General features: G+C 40.2%; 1 protein-coding gene across 1 annotated transcript in view; it reads left to right on the top strand.

The window, feature by feature from the left end:
- The window catches only part of PARD3B (par-3 family cell polarity regulator beta), a 693368-nt gene that overhangs the window by 40995 nt on the left and 630990 nt on the right, over positions 1-21383 (top strand). The window contains 1 exon segment of the mRNA XM_030579423.1: positions 14578-14679. Coding sequence (XP_030435283.1) covers positions 14578-14679 — 102 coding nt within the window.

Genomic DNA, 21383 nt, shown 5'->3' with positions numbered 1-21383 from the left:
GTCTGGCTTTTGAAGAAGGCGATTGCATTCTCTCTTTCTCCAACTAAATTTATTTTTTAATGTGTCTTTATAGACTTCTCCCCTGTAACCTCTTCACCTTTCCCTCCTGTCTCTCACCTTTGCAGGCTGTGGTTTGTAAGTGTAATGCTTTTAAAATACTGTGTGGTCTGATAGATAATACAGCCTAAGGATGTCATATGTCAGGAGATGATATATCACATTTTTGAAAAACGTCACCACCGAAAGTTTGTGACATTTGATTTAGGAGAGACATGATTGAAACATTTACAAGAAGAAATCTCTTACAAGCTGCATTAGTTTATGTGAACCTATTTAGTGTATGTGTGTTTAAACTGGATAAAAAAAATTAAAATGTATCTATAATGCACCTAGAAAATTGAATAAATAGAATTTAATACAGGAACCTTTAGCTTGTGATTTTCTTTTTCACCTTTATTTATTTATGACTGAGAACAAAAATAAATAAACTACATAAACAATTTTTTGTCTCTCTTCAATAAGTTTCTTTTAAACCTACTAAACATCAGACATCCAAATAACCAGATTCCAAATGCTCCCTAACCCTAAGCCATAAAGCAGTAACATACGTGTTTTTTACAGCTATGACAAGATGACCCTGCTGGACACTTACTAACTAGGCTAATCCCAATACTGTATTCATGTGCTATTAGTGCCCCTGTGATCTAGGCAGGCTGTAGGAACATTTTACTTCTAGGCACACTGCCTGGGCAGACTTTGTCTGGTATCCCTTTCAGAAGTAGGACCCTGCAGTCCAGCTTCCCAATCCAAGCTGCCTCAGTAGGTTAAGCACACCCTTCCCAGAGCTCCATTCTTGTGGTTACTCTGGTGTACAGTTTACCCTTTCAGGGACACATGATTGAAGCAAATAATGCATAGATTTTGCAGAAGAACCTGCTAAGTCATCCCCACTTCTGAATTTCCCGGTGTCCTGTCTTCCGTGTATCTTCCATTGTACTTTACGTTCATAAAGGCAAAGACTGTTTATTTTTGTGTGCTGTATAGTGCAAAGCATGGCACTAAACAAATAATAATCCCAAACTACCAAAAGAGTAAACAGCACTGTACAGTGTATAAGAGGACCAGTTTCTCTCACCTATTTATCAGTAAGGAGAACCTTACTAAATGTTCATGTTAAACTTAATAGTCCTTACTACATAGCTCACTTTGGGTGATGTTATAGGTGGCAGTGTAGCCAAGTATTTGGAGAAAAAAAGTGATAAGCTACTTCTGTCTGAATATATTATGCAAACTTTGAAGAAATGAGGATCAAGGTGGTGTGGCATGATTTTTTTTTTTTTATTTTGTTCAAAACTGTGTCCAATAGATCTCAAGCATCTTAAGCTTTAGAACTTCTACAATGAATGAGTAAACTAACTTGGTACACACAGTACAAATTTAATTAAAAAGACAAACCATATACTCTTACGCTATGCCCAGGCTTTTGCTTTTGACCAAAATTAAATAATCTTGTACTAGATTGTTAAATTTTATGCGCAAATCTTTGCTATTGAAGTTCGTTGTTGCCATATAGGAATATTTTAATTTTAGCAAAAGCCTGAACTTGTTGGCTGAGTGAAGCGAGGTCTACTCAATCAAAGGGTATTTCTGTGCCTCGTTGGCATTTGTGCATTCATGTGACCTGGCTTTAATTTATCATTTGGTAAATATTTGCATAGTAATTCCTAAAATGCTCTCCCTCGCATAAAGGAGTAGATGATTAACATCAAACCATTTAAAGGCTGTTTAACATAAACATGACTTGCAGCCCTAAGGCAGAATGAATATTGAACAGTGCATGTGTATTTGAGAAATGCTGAGGTGAATTAGACCAGGTAATGTCTCAATATTTTTTTCTTTAAATTTAGGATAATGCCTTGAGTAAAGGTATAGATAGACTGTATAACATACATAGCGTTCCAGGGCTTATACGCCCCCATTCAGGTAATTAGGATTTCAGGAGCTATTTAGAGGAGGCGGCTACAAATGTTTTTCTTAAATGACCCCATTAATACACGAGTGCATTGAGTGACACAAGCATACTGTACACATTCTTCAGCGGTTGGCTACAGTTTCTCTGTAGCTATTAATGTTTTAAGTTTTAAGGATACTAGTTTTCTTGCTCTACTTAAAAAGGAAACTATTTGGACTTGCAAACTTCCTGTCAGGAGGGCTTGGAAGGAATCATTCTAGCAGCAGATGCTCCTTAGAAGATAGTTACCAACAAGAGCTGTGAGAAGTAAACAAAGAAAAAACCTTCCGCATTTCCCTCACCCCCCCCCCCAAATCTTTGCTTTTTATGTGTGAATGTTTTTGAAGTGTTGAGATTTTTCTGAGTAGCCTTAGCACTGGTCAACTTTTCCTCCATTTTAACTTAGTGAAAAATATTTATCCTTTTGTCAGTGTTAGGATAGTTGAAATTTTCCAACTAGCTCTATCAACCTAGATAAACTCATAACAAATTTATTATTATTATAGTTGATTCTGTATCCAAGAAACAAATTTTACCTCATTTGACTTGTTTTGATTTCAGCGAAACTCATTGAAGTGATGCTGGTATGTGCATTTGAATACTGGAAATCATAACATTTAACAATTACAACCCATACACGATTGAAAGTACGCAGCTCTGATAAATCTTGAGTTTAGTTTTGGTATTGTATTTTGATGATTTCCAGACTGTATTTAAGCTCCTGAAGGTGTTCCTGGCTTTATTGATTTTCCCTCCCCGTCCTGGCTTGTTCCTTTAACCTGTGGGTAAACACTTTTCACAAGCAATGACTCTATATCTGCTCTCTGTCCTCATCCTCAAAGGAAACTTGCATAACACCTTCAAAAGATGAGCCTCAAAGTTTTAAATTCATAGTGGACTGAACAGCCACTGTCTGGATTTATGAATTACTACAACAATCAATATCCTCCTCCCCTCTCCAGGACTAATGTGAAAGGTGTTAACAGGCTACTTCATCTTGAATAGTCCATTAAAATATGTTTTAACTTACACTAAACCAGAGGTGGGCAAACTATGGGGCCTGCGGGACCCTCCTGCCCGGCCCCTGAGCTCCTGGCCCAGAAGGCTAGCCCCCAGCCCCTCCCCCACTGTCCTCCCTTCCCTGCAGCCTCAGCTCACTGTGCTGTGGGCGCAATGCTCTGGGCAACGGGGCTGCAAGCTCCTGGGGCAGCACAGCTGCAAATACACAGCCTGACCCGGTGCTCTGTGCTGCGCGGTGTGTGTGGCTGGCTCCAGCTGGGCGGCGCACCTACCTGTCCTGGTGCAGCCTCGCCACCAGCCACTGGTGCTTCATGCAGCACAGTAAGGGGGCAGGGAGGTTGGATAGAGGGCAGGGGAATTTGGGGGGTCGGCAGGGGCCAGGGGGTTGAATAGGGGCAGGGCTTCTGGGGGCAGTCAGGTAGAAGGGGTGGTTGGACGGGGCAGGGGTGCTGGGAGGGGGGCAGTCAGGAAGGAGAGGAGGGGTTGGATGGGGCAGCGGGGGAAGTCAGGGGTGGGGGTTCTGGGGGTGGTCAGAGGACAGGGAGAAGGGGTGATTGGATGGGGCAGGTGTCGGGGGGGCAGTCAGGACGGGGGTGTTGGATGGGGCAGGGAGTCTGGAGGCGGTCAGGGAGAAGAGGTGGCTGGATCTATTGTCTCTTATTATTGATCCATGTGGTCCTGAAGATGTGGAACAGGAGAACCAAAGGTACTTTAGATCCTGTGGGTCTGGTCTAATGTCCCCCGCACCAGCGAGCACCGTTGGAGTTGAGTCCATGACTTCAGTAGGTCACAAGAGGCAGGTAAAGCTCAAAGACTGCCTTGAGCATTTGATAGTACCCAGCAAGATATCTGGGGAAAAGGGAACCTTGAAGAGAATAGTTATAATAATCTATAATAGCCTGTGCATATAGAGGTATAGATGTTTGTTTATTTAGAGGGTTATATTTAGTTAAGTACCCTTCAGTAAGTTGTTGTGTGTATTTGAATAATTCTAAATTTTTACTATTCTTTGTCAATTTAATGAATCCAGGTGGAATCCAGTTCCATTTGTTCCAATTTAAATTAAATCTTTATTTTTATTTTTGTGAGTGTTTTTTGGACACCAGTTGTATAATCTTCGGTACCATTAAATAACCTTTTATTGTGATGTAACCTCTGTTTTCCTGCTTCCTGCCCTCCCCCAGCTCTCACCTGCCAGGTGAATTATATTACCACTGGGACAGACAGTTATTAAATCTTAGTGAGCGGTTTTGGTATGGGGTAACCCTCGGCTGTAGTTCAAATTATAACACACTAACTATTCTGAGAGGTCTGTTAACCTATTATCTCATCCACCTGGTCTCTCTCATCTTCCCAGACCAGCGCAGCTACAACACTGCATATAAAAAATGGTAAAATTTGAAACTTTTGCATCTCCAGATGAAGTTTCAGTTTCACTTTTGAACCACAACTACCTCTTCTGTGGATTCCAATTTGGTACATTGAAAAAACAAAGCAATTGTGCTGGACATGCAGCCAGAAATACAAGAGGCAGGGAACATGGATTAACTAGGCCACAACTGCATTGACTTGTTTGGAACTATCTGTCAATAATACACACAATGAAAAGGTCCTCTTTCATTTACTAACCTGTTCAATTTTGTAGAAGGGCTGCTTAGCAGCCCACTGTGGTGAGGGTGAAAGGGCTGGGGAAAAGGGGACTGTGTCCTTGCTGTATCAGACATTAGGAGCCTGAACCTCATCCACCAGCTTCTTTAGGGGATGCCTTCACCTTATTCTGGTTTAGCAAGGAATGGGAGCCCCGCTGCCTTGTAAAGCTGCCAACAGATGGTGCCAGCAATTAGCCTGTCTGCCTGCCCTTCACCTCCAGCTGAGTTTACAAACAGTTAACTCCCTTTTTGATATCAGCCAACATATATATCCACTCCCTAATCAAAGAAGTGTTCCCCATCTTCTCTGCAAACTTGGGCACCAAAATATATATATGTTTTTGGTGTGTAATCACCAATCGTCCCTGCTTGCATATGAATGTAGCCACCTTCCAATTCACATATACTATGGCTTGCTCAACTTGTAAAGGCCTGCCAAGTCCTTCACATATCATCCGCTACAGCATTTCACGCCAGTTTACAGTTACCCCTGGGAACAGATCTCGTATCTACACCTACCCTAAATCTCTTTGCTCTAATGATTAAGGCTGTGTCTATACTGCCTTACAGTTTGGACCATGGGGGTGTGAATAGCAGTTTGTTCCAAACAGCTGTGCTGTAACCCTTGTGTGGACACTAGGCACGAGTTAAAAGTTTCCTCAGTTGCATTAATGTAGTCCTGCTAGAAGAGGACTATGTTCATCGGGGTGCTGGAACAATTTATATAGTGGGGGTGCTGAGAGCCATTGAACCAAACATGGACATCAGGTTTGTATAATTTTTGGTGGTGCCTAGAATGTGTCTAAGCAGAGCTGTCCCATCCTTAGGATGGACCGGGGAAACCGCCCTGGGCCCCGTGCTTTGGTGGGTCCTGCTCTTCAGGGGGATGTGAGGTCTAAGGCGGCCTGGGGGATTAGTAGGGCTGTGGGGGGGCGTGGGCTGGTCCTAGCTCCTGGCATCACTGGGAGGAGGGGGTGGAAACCGGAAAGAAGTGAGGCAGAGGCTTGGGGGTGAGGAGGGGATGGAGCAGGAGCGGGCTGGGGTTGGGTTGCATGCTACTGCCAGCACCAAGCTCCCCACTAACCTCCCAGGCAGTCTTGGACCCCACATACCCCTGAAGTGTGGGGCCTCCCAAAATGTGGTAAGCCCAAACATTTGTGGAGCTGGGCCCACGTTTCTAAATTATTGGTGGAGCACAGACACCATGGGCCCATATAACTCGCTGCTTATGGAACCAAACTGTAAACCCTGTATAATGGAAACCACTTCAAGGCAGGTGGTGCTGCAGCCCACCCACACCTCTAGTTCCAGCACCTATGATGTTAATGCAAACGAGGAATCTTTCAGTTTGTGCTTGTAGTGTTCACATGAGGGTTACAGCGCAGCAGTTTAGTACAAGTCTCTTGGTCCAGACTGGAGGGCAGTGTGGACGAGCCATTATTCAACCCTTTTACAAAATCCAAAACTGCTTTCACGCAGGTATACAATAATTGCAGATAGCTGCTTTATGGCTGCTGAAGAGGGGCATCTGCTGGTTCTATAACATGTGTCTTTTCTTCCATGCCAACTCAGAATGACCTCACCACTGAGACCCAGTTGTGAACCTTCAGGGAACTGACTTTCGGCCTATAGACCCAATATGCAAATCTGTCACCGGCTGTTGTGGCCCATTTACTTGCTCCCGAAAATAGGGTAAATAGCAAAAAGTTAACACATTCATCTTAATATGTTGTTTTCATTAAGGATACAGTTGCCTCTAGAAGAAGACGTGATTACTGATTTTGGGTATAAACCTGATTTTTCTAGCCTTTGAGTCTGTCAATAATTATTTTGTATATTAATCCATCCTAATCCTAAGCAAAAATGGGGTGATGTATGTACCCTGATTTTTATTTTTATATCAAAATTAAGCCAGGATGTGGCAAAATGTTAAATTATTAGTTGATAGGATATAGTTTTGTGTTTGTGTGTGGGAAGCAAGGTGCTACATCAGCTAACAGACTTTACAAATTTACAGTCAACCCTTCCTTATGTATATAAACTGTTTTCCTTTGGTACAGTCTATAACTTTACAATTTAAACTCTAACTTCCCTACTGCAGTCAGGGAATGGTGCCCGTTAAGTCTGAATGAAAATACTCCTCTTCTAGTTCTAGTGCATCCTTTTAAAAAGTGGTCTGTAACTCCAGTGGTACTCTTCTTAAAAGAATTATCCCATGATATCAGAAAAACCAAGACCTTTAAAGTCCAGGGAGACCCAAAGTCGTCTTGACGCTCATAATAGAGAAGATCATATGGAACGTGTCTAATCAAAACGTTTAAGTAAAATAAACTTGATAGATCTTATGGTTTATATTTTCCTTTATGGAAAGTTTAGATTCTTCTGATGTTGATGGTACCATCAGAGGAGTGCTGGAACTGCTTTCAGGCCTGTTCCTACTCACTTTGAACCCTGGTTGTGAATTTTTTTATTAGTTGATTGCACTTGTAGTCCTTCTCTTTCCTTAAAATAAAGGTGGTGTTTTGGCTTTTTTAATCTTAAAGGATGGGGGGAGGGGAATTGTTGTTCTCATGGCATTTAACTTCACAGCAACTGGAGGTGAATGGCTTGTGCCTAATTTGCAACTCTAGAGGTGGGAGTGGGGGAGGATGTTACATTTATTGCAGCTATTTAGACTTTGAGTGGAAACAGTTTTTTCCTTCTTGTGCCATGAGAACGTTTGGAGTTTGCTGAGAGAGTAAAATATTCTTTGTACTTGAGATGTGTGTGGAATGGATGGGTGATTTTGCAAATTTGACTGATTATTTGTGCTTTTGGAGGTGAACGAAAAGAATTTTCTACAATTAGGCGGTCAATAACAAATTGATACTGTTGTTTTTGTAAACATATAAGTATGAACAAATCTTCTCTCTCTTCTTATATGATAGCTGCTTTACAAGGCTTAAAGGTCATTAGAAACATCAATGTGAAATTTGGTCTCTTAAAACCAAATGTTTAGTGCAGCCTTCTTTGGAGGTTACGTTCTTAAAATCATGATGCTTCACCAAGTACTGGTCTTCTACTATATAGAAATGGCCAGAAATGCTAGAGAAAGGAGGAAAGTAGCACACATTAAAAAATTTTATTATTTTTTCTGCTAATATTTAGTTGCTCATCTTTATATTTTAGTGTAAGTCTTAACAATTCCTTATGCTCACATATGTGAATACTGAAGCATCAAGTTACTCCTGAATGTCTTGTTTGTTTTTGTATATCTTACTTATGAGAATGAGAAGCTAAATTTTATATTGGCAGTATTTTTTGTCTTAGGATGCTTGTGGGGAAAGTTAAACTCTGCTGCTTCAGACTCTTGCAGGAATTTGCTTTTTCTTTCTTATGCCCACCCACAGACATTCTGTTACTGGATTCTTCTTGTGATCCCAGGTTACAGAAAAGTTAAGACGTTATTGTCGTATGTGGGGGTGGCTTTTAGTTGTTGAGCTTTTTGGTTTTGTATTTTGGGCAGCATGTTGCATTCTTTAGCACCACACAACTTTTCTTCCTAAAACATTGGCATCTTGGATTATAGAAGCTATAAAATGTCAAGTAGACAAACACAGTGGAAAACAAAAATATTTTCACCAGCTGTTTTTTCTTTAAAAGCATCTTAAAACCATGTGCAGTAGACGTGCGAAATAGCATGAAATTTATAATTTGTTTTAATATAGTTTGATATAAACACACTATCCCACAGAAATTTGTGTAATTTGCAAGTGTACTATTTAAATCAAAGGTCCCAGTTTTACTAACTATGAATACATTTATATGACTATTGAAAGGTAGAGGATAAGCATCTATTGCTAATGATGCAGTTTGAGTCATATTTTATAAGCTTATTATAAGGGTCAAGTTATTCTTTTTGCAAGGTTTCTGCATTAAACAAATTGTTTTGTTCTTGAGATCATGTGTTTGATAAGTTTCTTCTTTGATTTTTTTTATTTTTTTATTTAATCTCAAAATTTGGTAGGCACATTGAAAATGCCCAAAACAGTTGAATTCTTGGGTTTAAAGAGTCATGTTTTGAGGTGTAATAGTGGCCTGAAATTCAGACTAAGGTAATTAATAGACTGAATTTCATCGTTATGAATACCAGTTTTGTCTTTGCATATTATTTAGTAAATTTTTGTCATTCAAGCGTTTTGATATTTAAGTGAACAATTTTGGTGGGTGGTTTCAATGCAACATTGGAGGGTGAAAATGGTGCCAAATTCACAGAATATACAAGAGTATTTCTAGGGACACATCAGCTGAAAGTAACAGAGGAGGAGAAGGTCCTCGGAGTATTGGTTGATCACAGGATGACTATGAGCCGCCAATGTTATATGGTCATTAAAAAAGCGAATGCAGTTTTAGGATGCATCAGGCGAGGTATTTCCAGCAAAGATAAGGAGGTGTTAGTACCGTTATACAAGGCACTGGTGAGACCTCATCTGGAATACTGTGTGCAGTTCTGGTCTCCCATGTTTAAGGAGGATGAATTCAAACTGGAACAGGTTCAGAGATGGGCTGCTAGGATGATCCGAGGAATGGAAAACCTGTCTTATGAAAGGAGACTCAAAGAGCTTGACTTGTTTAGCCTAACCAAAAGAAGGTTGAGGGGAGATATGATTTCTCTTTATAAATATATCAAAGGGATTAATATTAGAGAGGGAAAGGAATTATTTAAGTTTAGTACTAATGTGGACACAAGAACAAATGGATATAAACTGGACATCAGGAAGTTTAGACTTGAAATTAGACGAAGGTTTCTAACCGTTAGAGGAATGAAATTCTGGAACAGCCTTCCAAGGGGAGTAATGGGGGCAAAAGACATATCTGGCTTTAAGACTAAGCTTGATAAGTTTATGGAGGGGATGATATGATGGGATAGCCTAATTTTGGCCATTGATCTTTGATTATCAGCAGGTAAGTATGCCCAGTGGTCTGTGATGGGATGTTGGATGGGATGGGATCTGAGTTACTGCAGAGAATTCTTTCCTGAGTGCTGGCTGTTGAGTCTTGCCCACATGCTCAAGGTTTAACTCATCGCCATATTTGAAGTCAGGAAGGAATTTTCCTCCAGGGCAGATTGGCAGAGGCCCTGGAGGTTTTTCGCCTTCCTCAGATCGTGGGGGATTCTCAGCAGCTTGAGGTCTTCAAACCACAATTTGAGGACTTCAATAACAAACCCCTAATCTATGTCCGAGTTACTGAAGTGGGTGGGTGAGATTCTATGACCTGCATTGTGCCGGAAGTCAGACTAGGTGATCATAATGGTCCCTTCTGACCTTAAAGTCTGAGTCTATAAAGATACTTTTATTGAATTATTCGCTTGTAAAGCCACACTGCACCTTACAAACACAGAATCAAGGAAGAACAAGACACACAATATTGAGTATATGGCTAGTGGTCAACATGTGGGAGTCACTGGACTCAGAGAGAGGATACCTTCACAGTAGTGCATGCTAATGTCTTGTATAATATTCTCCTGCAACTGAAGATGGGAGAGTGACTGCACTATCCTGGAACTAAGATTGGGCCAAATATATGTGAAAATTGTAATGTATATAATTAAAAACATATAGATTGAGGTGTGAAGTTGCACTCTGTGATTTTATGAAAGTATGCTCATGAGTGTGAATATAATGTAATTAAAATATGCTTCATGCAAAAGGTCTCTTGTAAGGTATAATTACAAAGCTTATAATCTACTGAGTGTGGTCATCCTTTTTGTATTAATGTATCACTCTTGTATCTGAAACTAGAAATATGAAATATAACTCTGAGGGCCTATTGTAATTACGCAAAATGTGGGCCATTAATGGTGGTTTGGAATCTTGATGGCTCCCATCAACCAGGACAATTGACTGTGGATGGCTCAGTTTGCAGGCAGGCCTTCCTGTGAGTCAGGCTGGGAGGAATGAAGGCTTGAGGTCTTACAGTGACATGTGATCATGTCACCTGAACTGGAATCCATCTTTAATCTGGTGCTTTTCCATTGAGAAGGAAGGGTGGGAATCCAGAGGGACAAATTATTCCCACCTTATGCAAAATATATATAAGTGGGTGGAACAGAACAAAGGGAGTGGCTATCATGAAAAATCCCCTAGCTGGAACGAGGGCTGTACCAGAGGAAGGGATTATGCCCAGACTAGGAAGGCGTCCCGTCTGTGAAAGACTGAAACATCTCTGAGGGTGAGATTTTTATCTGTATTCAGTTATATTACTGTACTAGGCTTAGACTTGCATGTTTTGTTTTATTTTGCTGATAATTTTTTGTTCTGTCTGTCACTACGTGGAACCACTTAAATCCTACCTTCTGTATTTAATAAAATCACTTTTTACTTATTAACCCAAAGTACTTCGGGAGGAGGGGGTGGCAAACAGCTGTGCATATCTATTAGTGTTATAGAGGGTGAACAACTTGAGTTTACCCTATATAAGCTTTATACAGGGTAAAACAGATTTATTTGGGGTTTGGACACCATTGGGAGTTGAGCATCTGAGTGTTAAGACTGGAACACTTCTTAAGTTGCTTTCAGTTAAATCTGCAGCTTTGGGGCACATGGTTCAGACCCTAGGTCGGTGCTGGAGTGGACTGGCCTATCTGGCTCAACAAGACAGAGAGCTGGAGTCCCAAGTTGGCAGGGAAAGCAGGGGCAGAAGTAGTCTTGGCACATCAGTTGGCAGTACCAATGGGGTTTCTGTGATCCAACCCGTCACATGAGGTTTAAGCACAGGAAGAAGGTTAAATTAATTTTTGCTCATGCAGTCAGATATTAATATATGTGAAAATTCTAATTTGAGAGTATACCAAATATTCAATTTCAATTAAAATAGCATGTGGTAGTAAAGATGCTGTTGAAACTATGTAATGGAAAGTAAATTTGCCCTTTAAGTGCTCTTATGGAAATCCTTTTTCCTGGTTTGTAAACTTCCTTTTATCAGTATAAAATTAGTTCAGTTTACAACTTGTAGGTAAAGGGAAGATAGATAAGGTTGCTATGGAAAAATGACTTGTTTAAACATTACGTATGGCAGGGTGGAATTGGCTCGCTTCCCAGTAGATGTTTTGGTTTTATCAGAGAGTTTCTGTGGAGGATTATGAGCTAAAGCTCCGAATTGAAGGTGGGTGGATTGCGACCTGTTTTCATTTATGACTGTTTGAAACTTATGGGCTTAATTGTACCTCTTCTCCCATTTTGGGCTTTGGGTCGTGTTGTACTCTGTTTATTTTTTGGCATGCAAATTTTGAGACTAAAATGGGTCCCTATGTGCTAATTATATTGCAGGGATAATTTTGGTGCAACATCCTGTGGGCAGGAGGATTTTGGCAACTGAGGAACTGATGTGCTTGCTGTGTGAGGGAACATGGACTCACTTGGAAACTTTGCGGTGCAGACAAGATGGTAGCATGTAATGGACTGATGCCCCACCCCCATTCTGATTGATTTATTTTATTCATTTATTTACTTTTGAGGCACTTAGCACTTCTTGGCTTTGGTACAGATGATAAAAACAGGCTTAATCAAAATTGGTCCATAACGTATGTATATAGTCAGCTAACATGTCATTAATGTCTCTTGCTCATCTGCTGTAGGATTTTCTCGGTCGGTCAGAATCTGCAGGTTTTTATGAAAACTGTTACAAAATATCACTTTATATAAATATGATGAGGGACAATCTTAATTTTCAGGGGGGTATTTTGTTGTCTGTATCATAAGAGCACCCCTGCCAAGATTGAGATTTCATTGTGCTAGATATTATACAAACCTATGCAAATATTCCCTGCTTCAAAGAACTTAAAATCTAAATAGACATGACAGACAAGAGAGTGGGAGAAATGGTTACATTGCAGAAGAATCAAGATGGTAGCTGACAAACCTTTGGTTAGGTCAGTGTGGTTCTTTTTTTTTCCCTTATAGCTTTTGTCAGTTTTGTGACTTATTTTGTGTGTGTGTGTGTGGGGGGGAACTTTTAAAGAGTCTAAGAAATGGGATGGCGAGAAGACTGGAGGGGAAGAATTAATAGAAGCAAAAGAGAAGGGGAAAATAAAAGAAGCAGAGAAGGTGGGGATAATGGTGATGAGTGTGGAAGGCAAGGAGAATCAGGCTGGGCACATAGGTCCTGTGTGGGAGAGAGTGGGAGGAAGATGAAGTAATCGGCTGATTACCTGAGTCTAGTTGGGAAGTCAGGCCATGTCTACACTACAGGAACTAAACCAGGATAGTTACAGCCCTGTAGCTATGCTTGCATAACCCTGTAGTGTACATACAGTCTGCATTGACAGAAGAGTGTTTTACTTCAGTGTAGGGATACTACCTCCCTGAGCTATGGTACCCACCTCGACAGAAGCATTCTTCCGTCCACCTATCTGCATCTACACTGAGAATTAGGTTGGTATTGCTATGGCGCTTGGGTGTGCTTGCCTTTTCCCCCCCACAATGTTTCAACATTTTTAATGCAGATCAGGCCTCAGTCTGATATTACCAACATCCAAGAGGTTATAGAGGTACAAGGGAAGCCCTAGCTGGACTGCTTCTCTCTCACCCTGTGATTTTGCTGTTTAGCACCTTATTGTTAGAAGGTAGCTCTCAGTGCTGGTTCCACCCTTTAAAGGGGTGCTTTTGCTTTTAACTTCCCCATAGATTTAAAATTGCACAATCTTCTAAGATGTGGATTTAATTATTAACTACTTTATTCAAATTCAGTGGGGGTAACTTAAGGGTAGAATGGCATAACTTTTTCTGAAATTGTTTTTAATTTGTAAGGCACAATATGCTTTCTTTATTGAGTTCTTTTATTTAACTAAGCAGGTTGTCCTTTTTTTAGCCTGCTACAAAGAGGAGATCCAAGTCAGCACTATGTTTGCCAATATTATTGATGATTAACTCTGGTTCAGTGCTTAACCTCAGGAATGACACTTGGAATTCTCTAGTAAGAAATTCATTTAGAAACCAAACCTTCTTCCACTGAAGTTGATGACTGTGCCATTGGCTTCAGGGGAAGCATTGTGTAACGTTCTGTTAAAGTTGAAGAGGGGAAGATGCTATCTTCTGAGGACTGAAACTTGGTTCCTGTTGTGCCATGTCAAATTACATGAGTAAGCTTACCCGTTCACAAACATTGTCTTCTGCATTTTGCCTCAGTGAATCCCATTATCAGTTGTCTCTGTTGGGGGAGCAACTTTCATAAGCAGGAAATTCTTGGTGGATGGTGTAGGTGAGAGAGGGTACGGTATGAGTGTGTGTTTTGCAAAACAATATACATTTTCCCCAAGTTGTCAGACAGTAAATTTTCTTTAAATTACAGTGGTTTACAATGATATAGCATGGTTTATTTAAATTTCTTTCTTGTAATAGGTATATCTCCAATTATAAATATAAAAAAATAAATACACATCTCCTAGAACGGGAAGGGACCTTGAAAGGTCATTGAGTTCAGCCCCTTGCCTTCACTGGCAGGACCAAGTACTGATTTTTGCCCCAGATCTCCAAGTGGCCCCCTCACGGATTGAACTCACAAGCCTGGGTTTAGCAGGCCAATGCTCAAACCACTGAGCTATCCCACAGGTGTAAAATCCATCTAACCTCATTTACATTTGGTAAAGAATTGAAATGTACAGTAAATCAATGCAGATATACATCTTAAGATCACATTGGTAGTAACCTGACACACAAATTCACACTCTTTGTATCAGTAGATGTTTCTTTGAACTCTTCAACCAGAAATAGTCTTCAAAATATTCAATTTTTAGACAAACATCTTTACCAAAGGGGAGAGAAGTAAAAATGGAATACAAAAATCTTGTTGGCTTTCTTGAGCTAAAAGCTGAAGTTTGGTTTGATAAAATACCTTGTTTTTGTTGGTGTTCTGCAGGACCCTGCTTACTGGGTGAACATTCACCACCTCGAGTATACAGATGGGGGGATCCTGGACCCAGATGATGTGCTGGCAGACGTTGTGGAGGACAAAGATAAGGTAGATAAATATAGAGAGGAGGAGGTGGTGGTGGTGGTGGCTGCAGATTGAATTACAATATTGTACTTGCCTTTCCTGTGTACCTTCAATAACCTTATATACTTGCTTGGTACTTAGGTACCAAGAATGTGGTGCAGTATTCAGTATCCTTAAATCAAACACATTTGCCTAGACATGTTGCAACTATGTTTTTCATTCAGCACTACTGCAAAAGCAAAATGTATGACCAGAACTGCTGATATATTCACGTAAGATAAGTATTTGATTTAAAACTTAATCCTTTAATTCAAGATATTTTATGGTTCTCTTGTAGTTTTATGCAACTGGAGTTTTGATGTGGAGTTGGATATTAACTTTATCCTAGTAATATTTCTAAATTTTTTTTTTAAAGTATCTCTAGAGGAAAGTTTGAGAACCACTCATAAGTCATGGATTAATGTAAAGAACTGCAGCAATTCTATTTTGTAATTCACATAGAATCAATGAGCTTCGGAACGGAACTGAAAGTCTAGGCAGGTCACACCTACTCCAGTACACTCTAGTGTGTGTTTTATATATATTCCCAAAGGCCATGGGTGTCCAGCTTGGGAATTCCTGACCCAGGGTATCCTCTATGTACATAGAAATAGCTCACCTAGTATTGCTTCTTAATTACCCTGACAGAATAGTGTAGTTTAATTGAATTAATCAATAAATTACTTGCAGTATGTAGTCTGAAGAGTGTAGTTCAGATCTGATTAACATTTCATTATTGTATTTGAATTGAAATCTAAGCCATAAGAATATTCATGCCAAGAAAAAAATATTAAAGCAGATGTCCAAAAAACTGGTTGCTGTTTATATATTTTTGAAAATGTGAAATTTGTTTTCCTATCCTGCAGAAAAAGCCTTTTCAGTGTAGGACTCTTCATCTCGTAGAGTAGTAGTCTTTTTTTCCTGACATCATTACAGGTTGCTAAACTAATTTATATTTTGGAGATGTGTGCGAGAGAAAAAAAATGAGATTAGTGCTTATTGAAAGAAAAGTGCTTGACTGTTAGAGTTGACTTGTTGCTTGGAATAATTCCGACTTCAAAACAGTAGGTTGCTGTGTAACACTACAAACCATACTTTTAATGTAGGATGACTAAAACTACATAATTTTAAAGCTCAGTATATACAGAGTGGCAGCAGCAAGGTCTTTGAAGGATTTCATGTCATATTAGCTGTATTTCACTAAATTAACAAATGCAAGAAAAAACAATTCCACTGTGTGTAATTACAGTTGACGTTTCTAATACATTTTATAATCTAGCAGTGGTCTCTCTCTTGAATTGTACATTGTTGTGAGGTCTCATGAGGTTCCACTGAGATCATGATGGGCCATCTTACTATGAAACCTTTGTTCAAGAAAGAGTTTCATTTAGATATAATGGTAGGGGTTTGGATAATTGAGGAAATGGTTATGGAATTTAGACCCTTCACCTCTGTCACTTTGTTCTTTCTAAAAAGAACGAGGAGTACTCGTAGCACCTTAGAGACTAACAAATTTATTTGGGCATAAGCTTTCATGGGCTAAAACCCACTGCAGTTTTAGCCCATGAAAGCTTATGCCCAGATAAATTTGTTAGTCTCTAAGGTGCCACGAGTACTCCCTCGTTCTTTTTGCTGATACAGACTAACATGGCTACTGTTCTGAAACCTGTCATCTTCGTTCTTTCTGTATCTGTGGTAGATATAAGATTCAGAACAGAAAATGTTCCAGGACTTTTTAAAACCAGTTCAAAGAGTGACGGAAGAATTATTGTATCTTATGCTCAAATAATTGTTTCCAAGCATTTGTGTATCATACTTGTCCTGGTTTTATGCACACACACATACAAAGAACAATGCAGCATCTAAATCCTTCAGTTTTCTTTCTGAGTAATCATTGGTAACTTACTTTTAAATCTGATATTGCTCAGAAGCAACCAGCCGTGCTATTGAGCCCTGCTTCACAAAATTCCCAGGAACATTTTTGTATCAAACCAGGAACAACAACTGGATGATTGTGGCATACATAAATTGCCAAGGAAAAACACAGCAATAATGTGAAGCACAAGGCCACTGGAATCCTTTATACTTGGAGAAACAGAACCACTCTTTACCACAGCTTACATGGATGCCAGACAAAACAAGAGTCAAGGTGAAATGGCTTAATTTTCAAATGCTACCAGCAGGGAAGTGGTGAGCTAAAATAGGACATGTTTGATCTTTTGTCTCTTTGTGGCTTTCTCACTCATCTAGACTAATTTGTAACTTAAAACAGCAGGCTGGTATTTTGCTCTCAATTAATGGAATACATGAACATAGAAATGGACATCTTCACTTTTTCTATATATGTACTGGTGTATACATTCTCTGAAATAACTTGAAAAATAAGACTCGATAAAGTATATGTAATTCTAATTACAGTGTATTGGCTTCACAGACTAATATTAACTAGGTTCTTAAAGATGGAAACTGCAAAACCAGGAAGCATCCAGTTTTTCAAAAGCTAGTTTTTTATCAGTACCCCCTTATTCACCTTAAACGTCATAACATTTGAGTGTTACGTGGATGCTTCTGTTAACTAATTAACATCGTATTTCAAAATCCCAGAAATTTCCTGCGGTTGGAGCACACAAGGATTTGTGGGGTGGGGGTCTTAGTCACCTAGTACGTAGACTGAGGTCTGTCCAAATGTCTGTCACAGATTGAGTTTCTTTTGTGAGGCCTAAGGGATTAAACTTCAGTTCTTTGTTGAGTAATGGTTCCTTTGTTTCCCACCATGGGTTTATGCATATGCCCAGTGCAAGAGAATTTGAAAGTAGCGTTTGTTGGTGCATGCCTTTGCCCTGGCTCTCCTTGTACTTCTGGCTGTGGGGATAAAGGGTAGGGTGAACTGACCGTTTCTCGAATTACTTCTCATCACCACATGGTCCAGGTTAAAGTAGCCAATGTCAGTAGCTTTGTCTTTATCCTACAAAATAAGGTTTAGATTTTGCTTTGTAAATAGTTTTAACAGCTTATATAGTTGAGTGTTTGGACTGTCTCTTTGGGAAACACCCTCCACTCCATCTCCCTGTATCACATTCAGGTACCTGACTACGCTCAGGACTCCAAGCTTCAAACCCTGTGCTTCTTGCCCATGATCCTTCCTGGTCAGCGATGACCACCAGTGCTGCCTATACTGGCTTGGGGAAGCCCACATGGCGATGAGATGCAGTATCTTTGATCATTCTCCAGCTGTACCTGAGAGGAGTGAGAACTTTTGTCTCTGGAAACACCTCATGGAAAAGGTCATGAAGCCTCAGTCAGGCTGGGGAACTCTCCCTCTACATCTGCCTGATTCAGCAACGAGAACGACTTCGCAGCAGGAGGCAAACTCTGGTGTGCAAGTGTCTACACTCACAGGTCCACCAGTAGAATTTTTGTTTTCTCACCCTGCTCCCAACTCTACTGCTTGTCCAGGCCAATTTTGAAAGGGCTAGACCACAACATACCCAATCTACTCCTATGGATAAAGAGGGCAAATGTCTGGACCTGTTGGGGAGAAAGTTTTGTCATTTAGCCTCCAGTTAAGGGTAGCCAATTACGACTTCCTGAACTATGCCAAGTTTGAAAAGATTATAGCCCAGTGGTTTGAGCATTCACCTGCTAAACCCAGGGTTGTGATTTCAATCCTTGAGGGGGCCATTTAGGGATCTGGGACAAAAATCTGTCTGGGGATTGGTCCTGCTTTGAGCAAGGAGTTGAACTAGATGACCTCCTGAGGTTCCTTCCAACCCTGATATTCTGTGATTCTATGATTACCGACAGGCATCTGCAACAGGACAGAGCTCCTTTCTAAGCTTTGATAGATGAAGGCAAAGTAAAAACCAACACCATGCTTCAATCCGCAGTTGACAACTCTGATACCTCCTCTAGAGCTATGGCTACAGCTGCTGCTATGTGCAGGGAGTCATGCATGCATCCATGCTTAAGGGTTCCCTAGGGAGGCCCAGAATACCATTGAGGCCCTTCCCTTTGGTGAATTGCAGCTCTTCAACCAAAAGATAGACGAGTCCCTTCATATCCCAAAGGGGACCAATTGACACTACTTCCAAATTTTCCAGCTCTGGGTGTATAGTGCGCATGCATGCAACCCACAGTGGAATACAAATAGGGACTACACCTCTTGAAGAATGTTCAGTTGCAGATCAGTAATTTCCTCGTGTCTAAAAGTTCAGTTTTTCTACCCTCTGGTTTATTGTTCAAGATTTTTTTTTTTGTAATCTTCCCAAATCTTTTTTTCATAGCTATTGAATAGTTGAGACTTCCATTGGGACTCCTGCACTTCATCCTGGTTTTGCAGATCTTCAAAATAACTCCGTGTAATCCGCAAGAGGGTGCTTTGCCATGTTTGTTTATTCCCTTCCTTATAGAAATGATGTCATAAGTGGAGAGTGTTGTGAGTTCTGTCTGTTGAAGGAAGCCTATATTGAGTTTTTCCTTGGAAAGTTTGGTCCAGGTTCTAACTGGTACACAGCCAACATACAGTTTCACACTTTGGATTTGGAATCAGCTTGTAGTGTCTTTCTATGCTTGTGTGTAGAGAATTGGCTATCTTATTGATTGTTCATTGGGATCTTAAATGCTTAAAGGCTCAGTCTCTCTGAATGGACCAGTTCTCATATATCAAGCATGTAGAACATCTATTAAGGCATACGTATACATCAAAGTGCATTTCAGGAGGTACTCCTCAAAGCCTGTGAAATCTAGAGCTTCGTACAAGGAGACTTTCCATTTGACTACTGGAAGTTTGCAACTACTTCACCAAATGTTACAATACTGACATTATGTCCTTGAGTGATGCAGCATTTGGTCATTCCATCTTCCCTCAATCTAAATTAAGGCAGGAAGGAAATTAGCATTAATTTTAATTCCCATTTTTATATCTCCTATGGGGATTTGTGGCTTAGGATGTGAAGTTTTTTCTCTTTCTAGGAATTGTTTGGAAGCTATTTCCTATCAGTAATATCCAGACAAATGTACAAGAGGGAGAAAACTAGTTCCCTGGACTGTACTTTCTGTTTCTCAAAATGAAGGGCATTCATTGCTCTGGGAAGACTCTCTGTAAAATAAATGTTAGTTTATTAAGTTTTCTAGAAGTTGATGTAATTTCAACTTCGGAAGTAGCGTTTTGGGATCAGAGTGCAGTGCTTCAGAAGTTCAGCAAGTGAACATCTGAACAGGGGCAGGAAAATGCTGAAGTGGCATTGATTTTTGGTTACATGAGCAAGTCTCCTCCTTGAGTAATATCTAGGGCAGGGAATGTCCTCAATGATAGAAAATAATTTTCTCAGATAAATATTTCCTATGTAAGGAAATTTGTGCTTGTGTGTGTGTCTCTCTCTCTCTCTCTCTCTCTCTCTCTCTCTCTCTCTCTCTCTCTCAATGTAAAGACAATTCAAAGTTCAGATATATTCACCACCACAGAGATTTCCTAATGTAAGATGCAATAACTGTACTAAAGAATGAATAATAATCAGCAGAGGGCAAACTGGTGTGAATTATGTACAGTGTTCCTGTGTATGTCAGAAGACAATAGTGGTGAAATGTGTACAAAATACAGGGTGGCTTCTGTGCTCAAGGAAAATATGGAGGGCTTGAATGTTACTTGCAAACAAACCAGGGAGAGACCAAAGGGAGTAATTATCACGAGAGACAAAGCAGATTGAGACCTTCAAAAGGGAGAATACTTATGTGGGGAAAAAATGAAGGCATGTTACATGTTGGAAGAGCAGAGGAAAAATGTATGTGTGCAGCCAATTAATCTTCATATCTATAGTAGGAGTGCTGACTTTGGCAAAATTGTGGCTTGGCTGAGAGTCCAAGTGAGTTCAGTAGCCCAACCAGTGATCAAAAGGCACTAAAAGGTAGCCATCAGAAAGAAAGGGAAGGCAACAGTCCTACCTGGTAACTGGGAGGAACGGTAAAAGTAACATCCTTTTGCGATAAACTGAACATAGCCCTTATCTTAGCACCAACTCACAGGTAGAGCTGCTGCCTTTGGACCCCAGGTTCCCAACCAAAATTCTGATTTGCAGTAATAGACACGATACAGAACTTTTGGTTAGTCTAATTCAGTTTTAGTGTCTGGCAACTGCCAGTGTCAGAACTGACTAAATAATGTGTTTCTAAGAGGATCAATCAAATTTTTTTAATTGGATAAGAAATATAGTTCTGGCATGCTGTCTCACTAGGGGTGAGGGAGAAGAGACTTCCCTCTTGGAAGACACAGGAAGGAAGATAGGAGTCAAGGAACCGAAACGAGACCACAATACCCTTTTCCTTATGGGAAGGTCCCATCCTGAAAAGGACTCGTGCACAAGACCAGAAAGAAAGTACGGGGCCTATTCTTCTTGTAGAATACCTTCTGGAGGGAATGCAATTGCACTGTGTAATTCTCACTGCTCAACTCCTCAGTCCTGTAAGAAGCAGGTCTTCCCCTCCCCGCATAAGGGCTCTACAAGTGCAGACTTAAAAGATCAACATAGGGAAATACTGGGGTCTTCCTGTCCTCCTTATTGACTGTGCCTTTCTTAAGGTCTCTGTCTCAGCATCTTCCTCACCGGAAAGCGAGGCTATTATTAGCAGGAGGAAAAAAAAAAAAAACAAAAAACAACAACAACAACAACACAGACTCCAACAAGAAACTGTAG

This window comes from Gopherus evgoodei, chromosome 11 (assembly GCF_007399415.2).
Source record: "Gopherus evgoodei ecotype Sinaloan lineage chromosome 11, rGopEvg1_v1.p, whole genome shotgun sequence".
Taxonomy (NCBI): Eukaryota; Metazoa; Chordata; order Testudines; family Testudinidae; genus Gopherus; species Gopherus evgoodei.
Note: the sequence above shows the minus strand (reverse complement) of the source record. Positions and strands in the feature narration are given on the sequence as shown.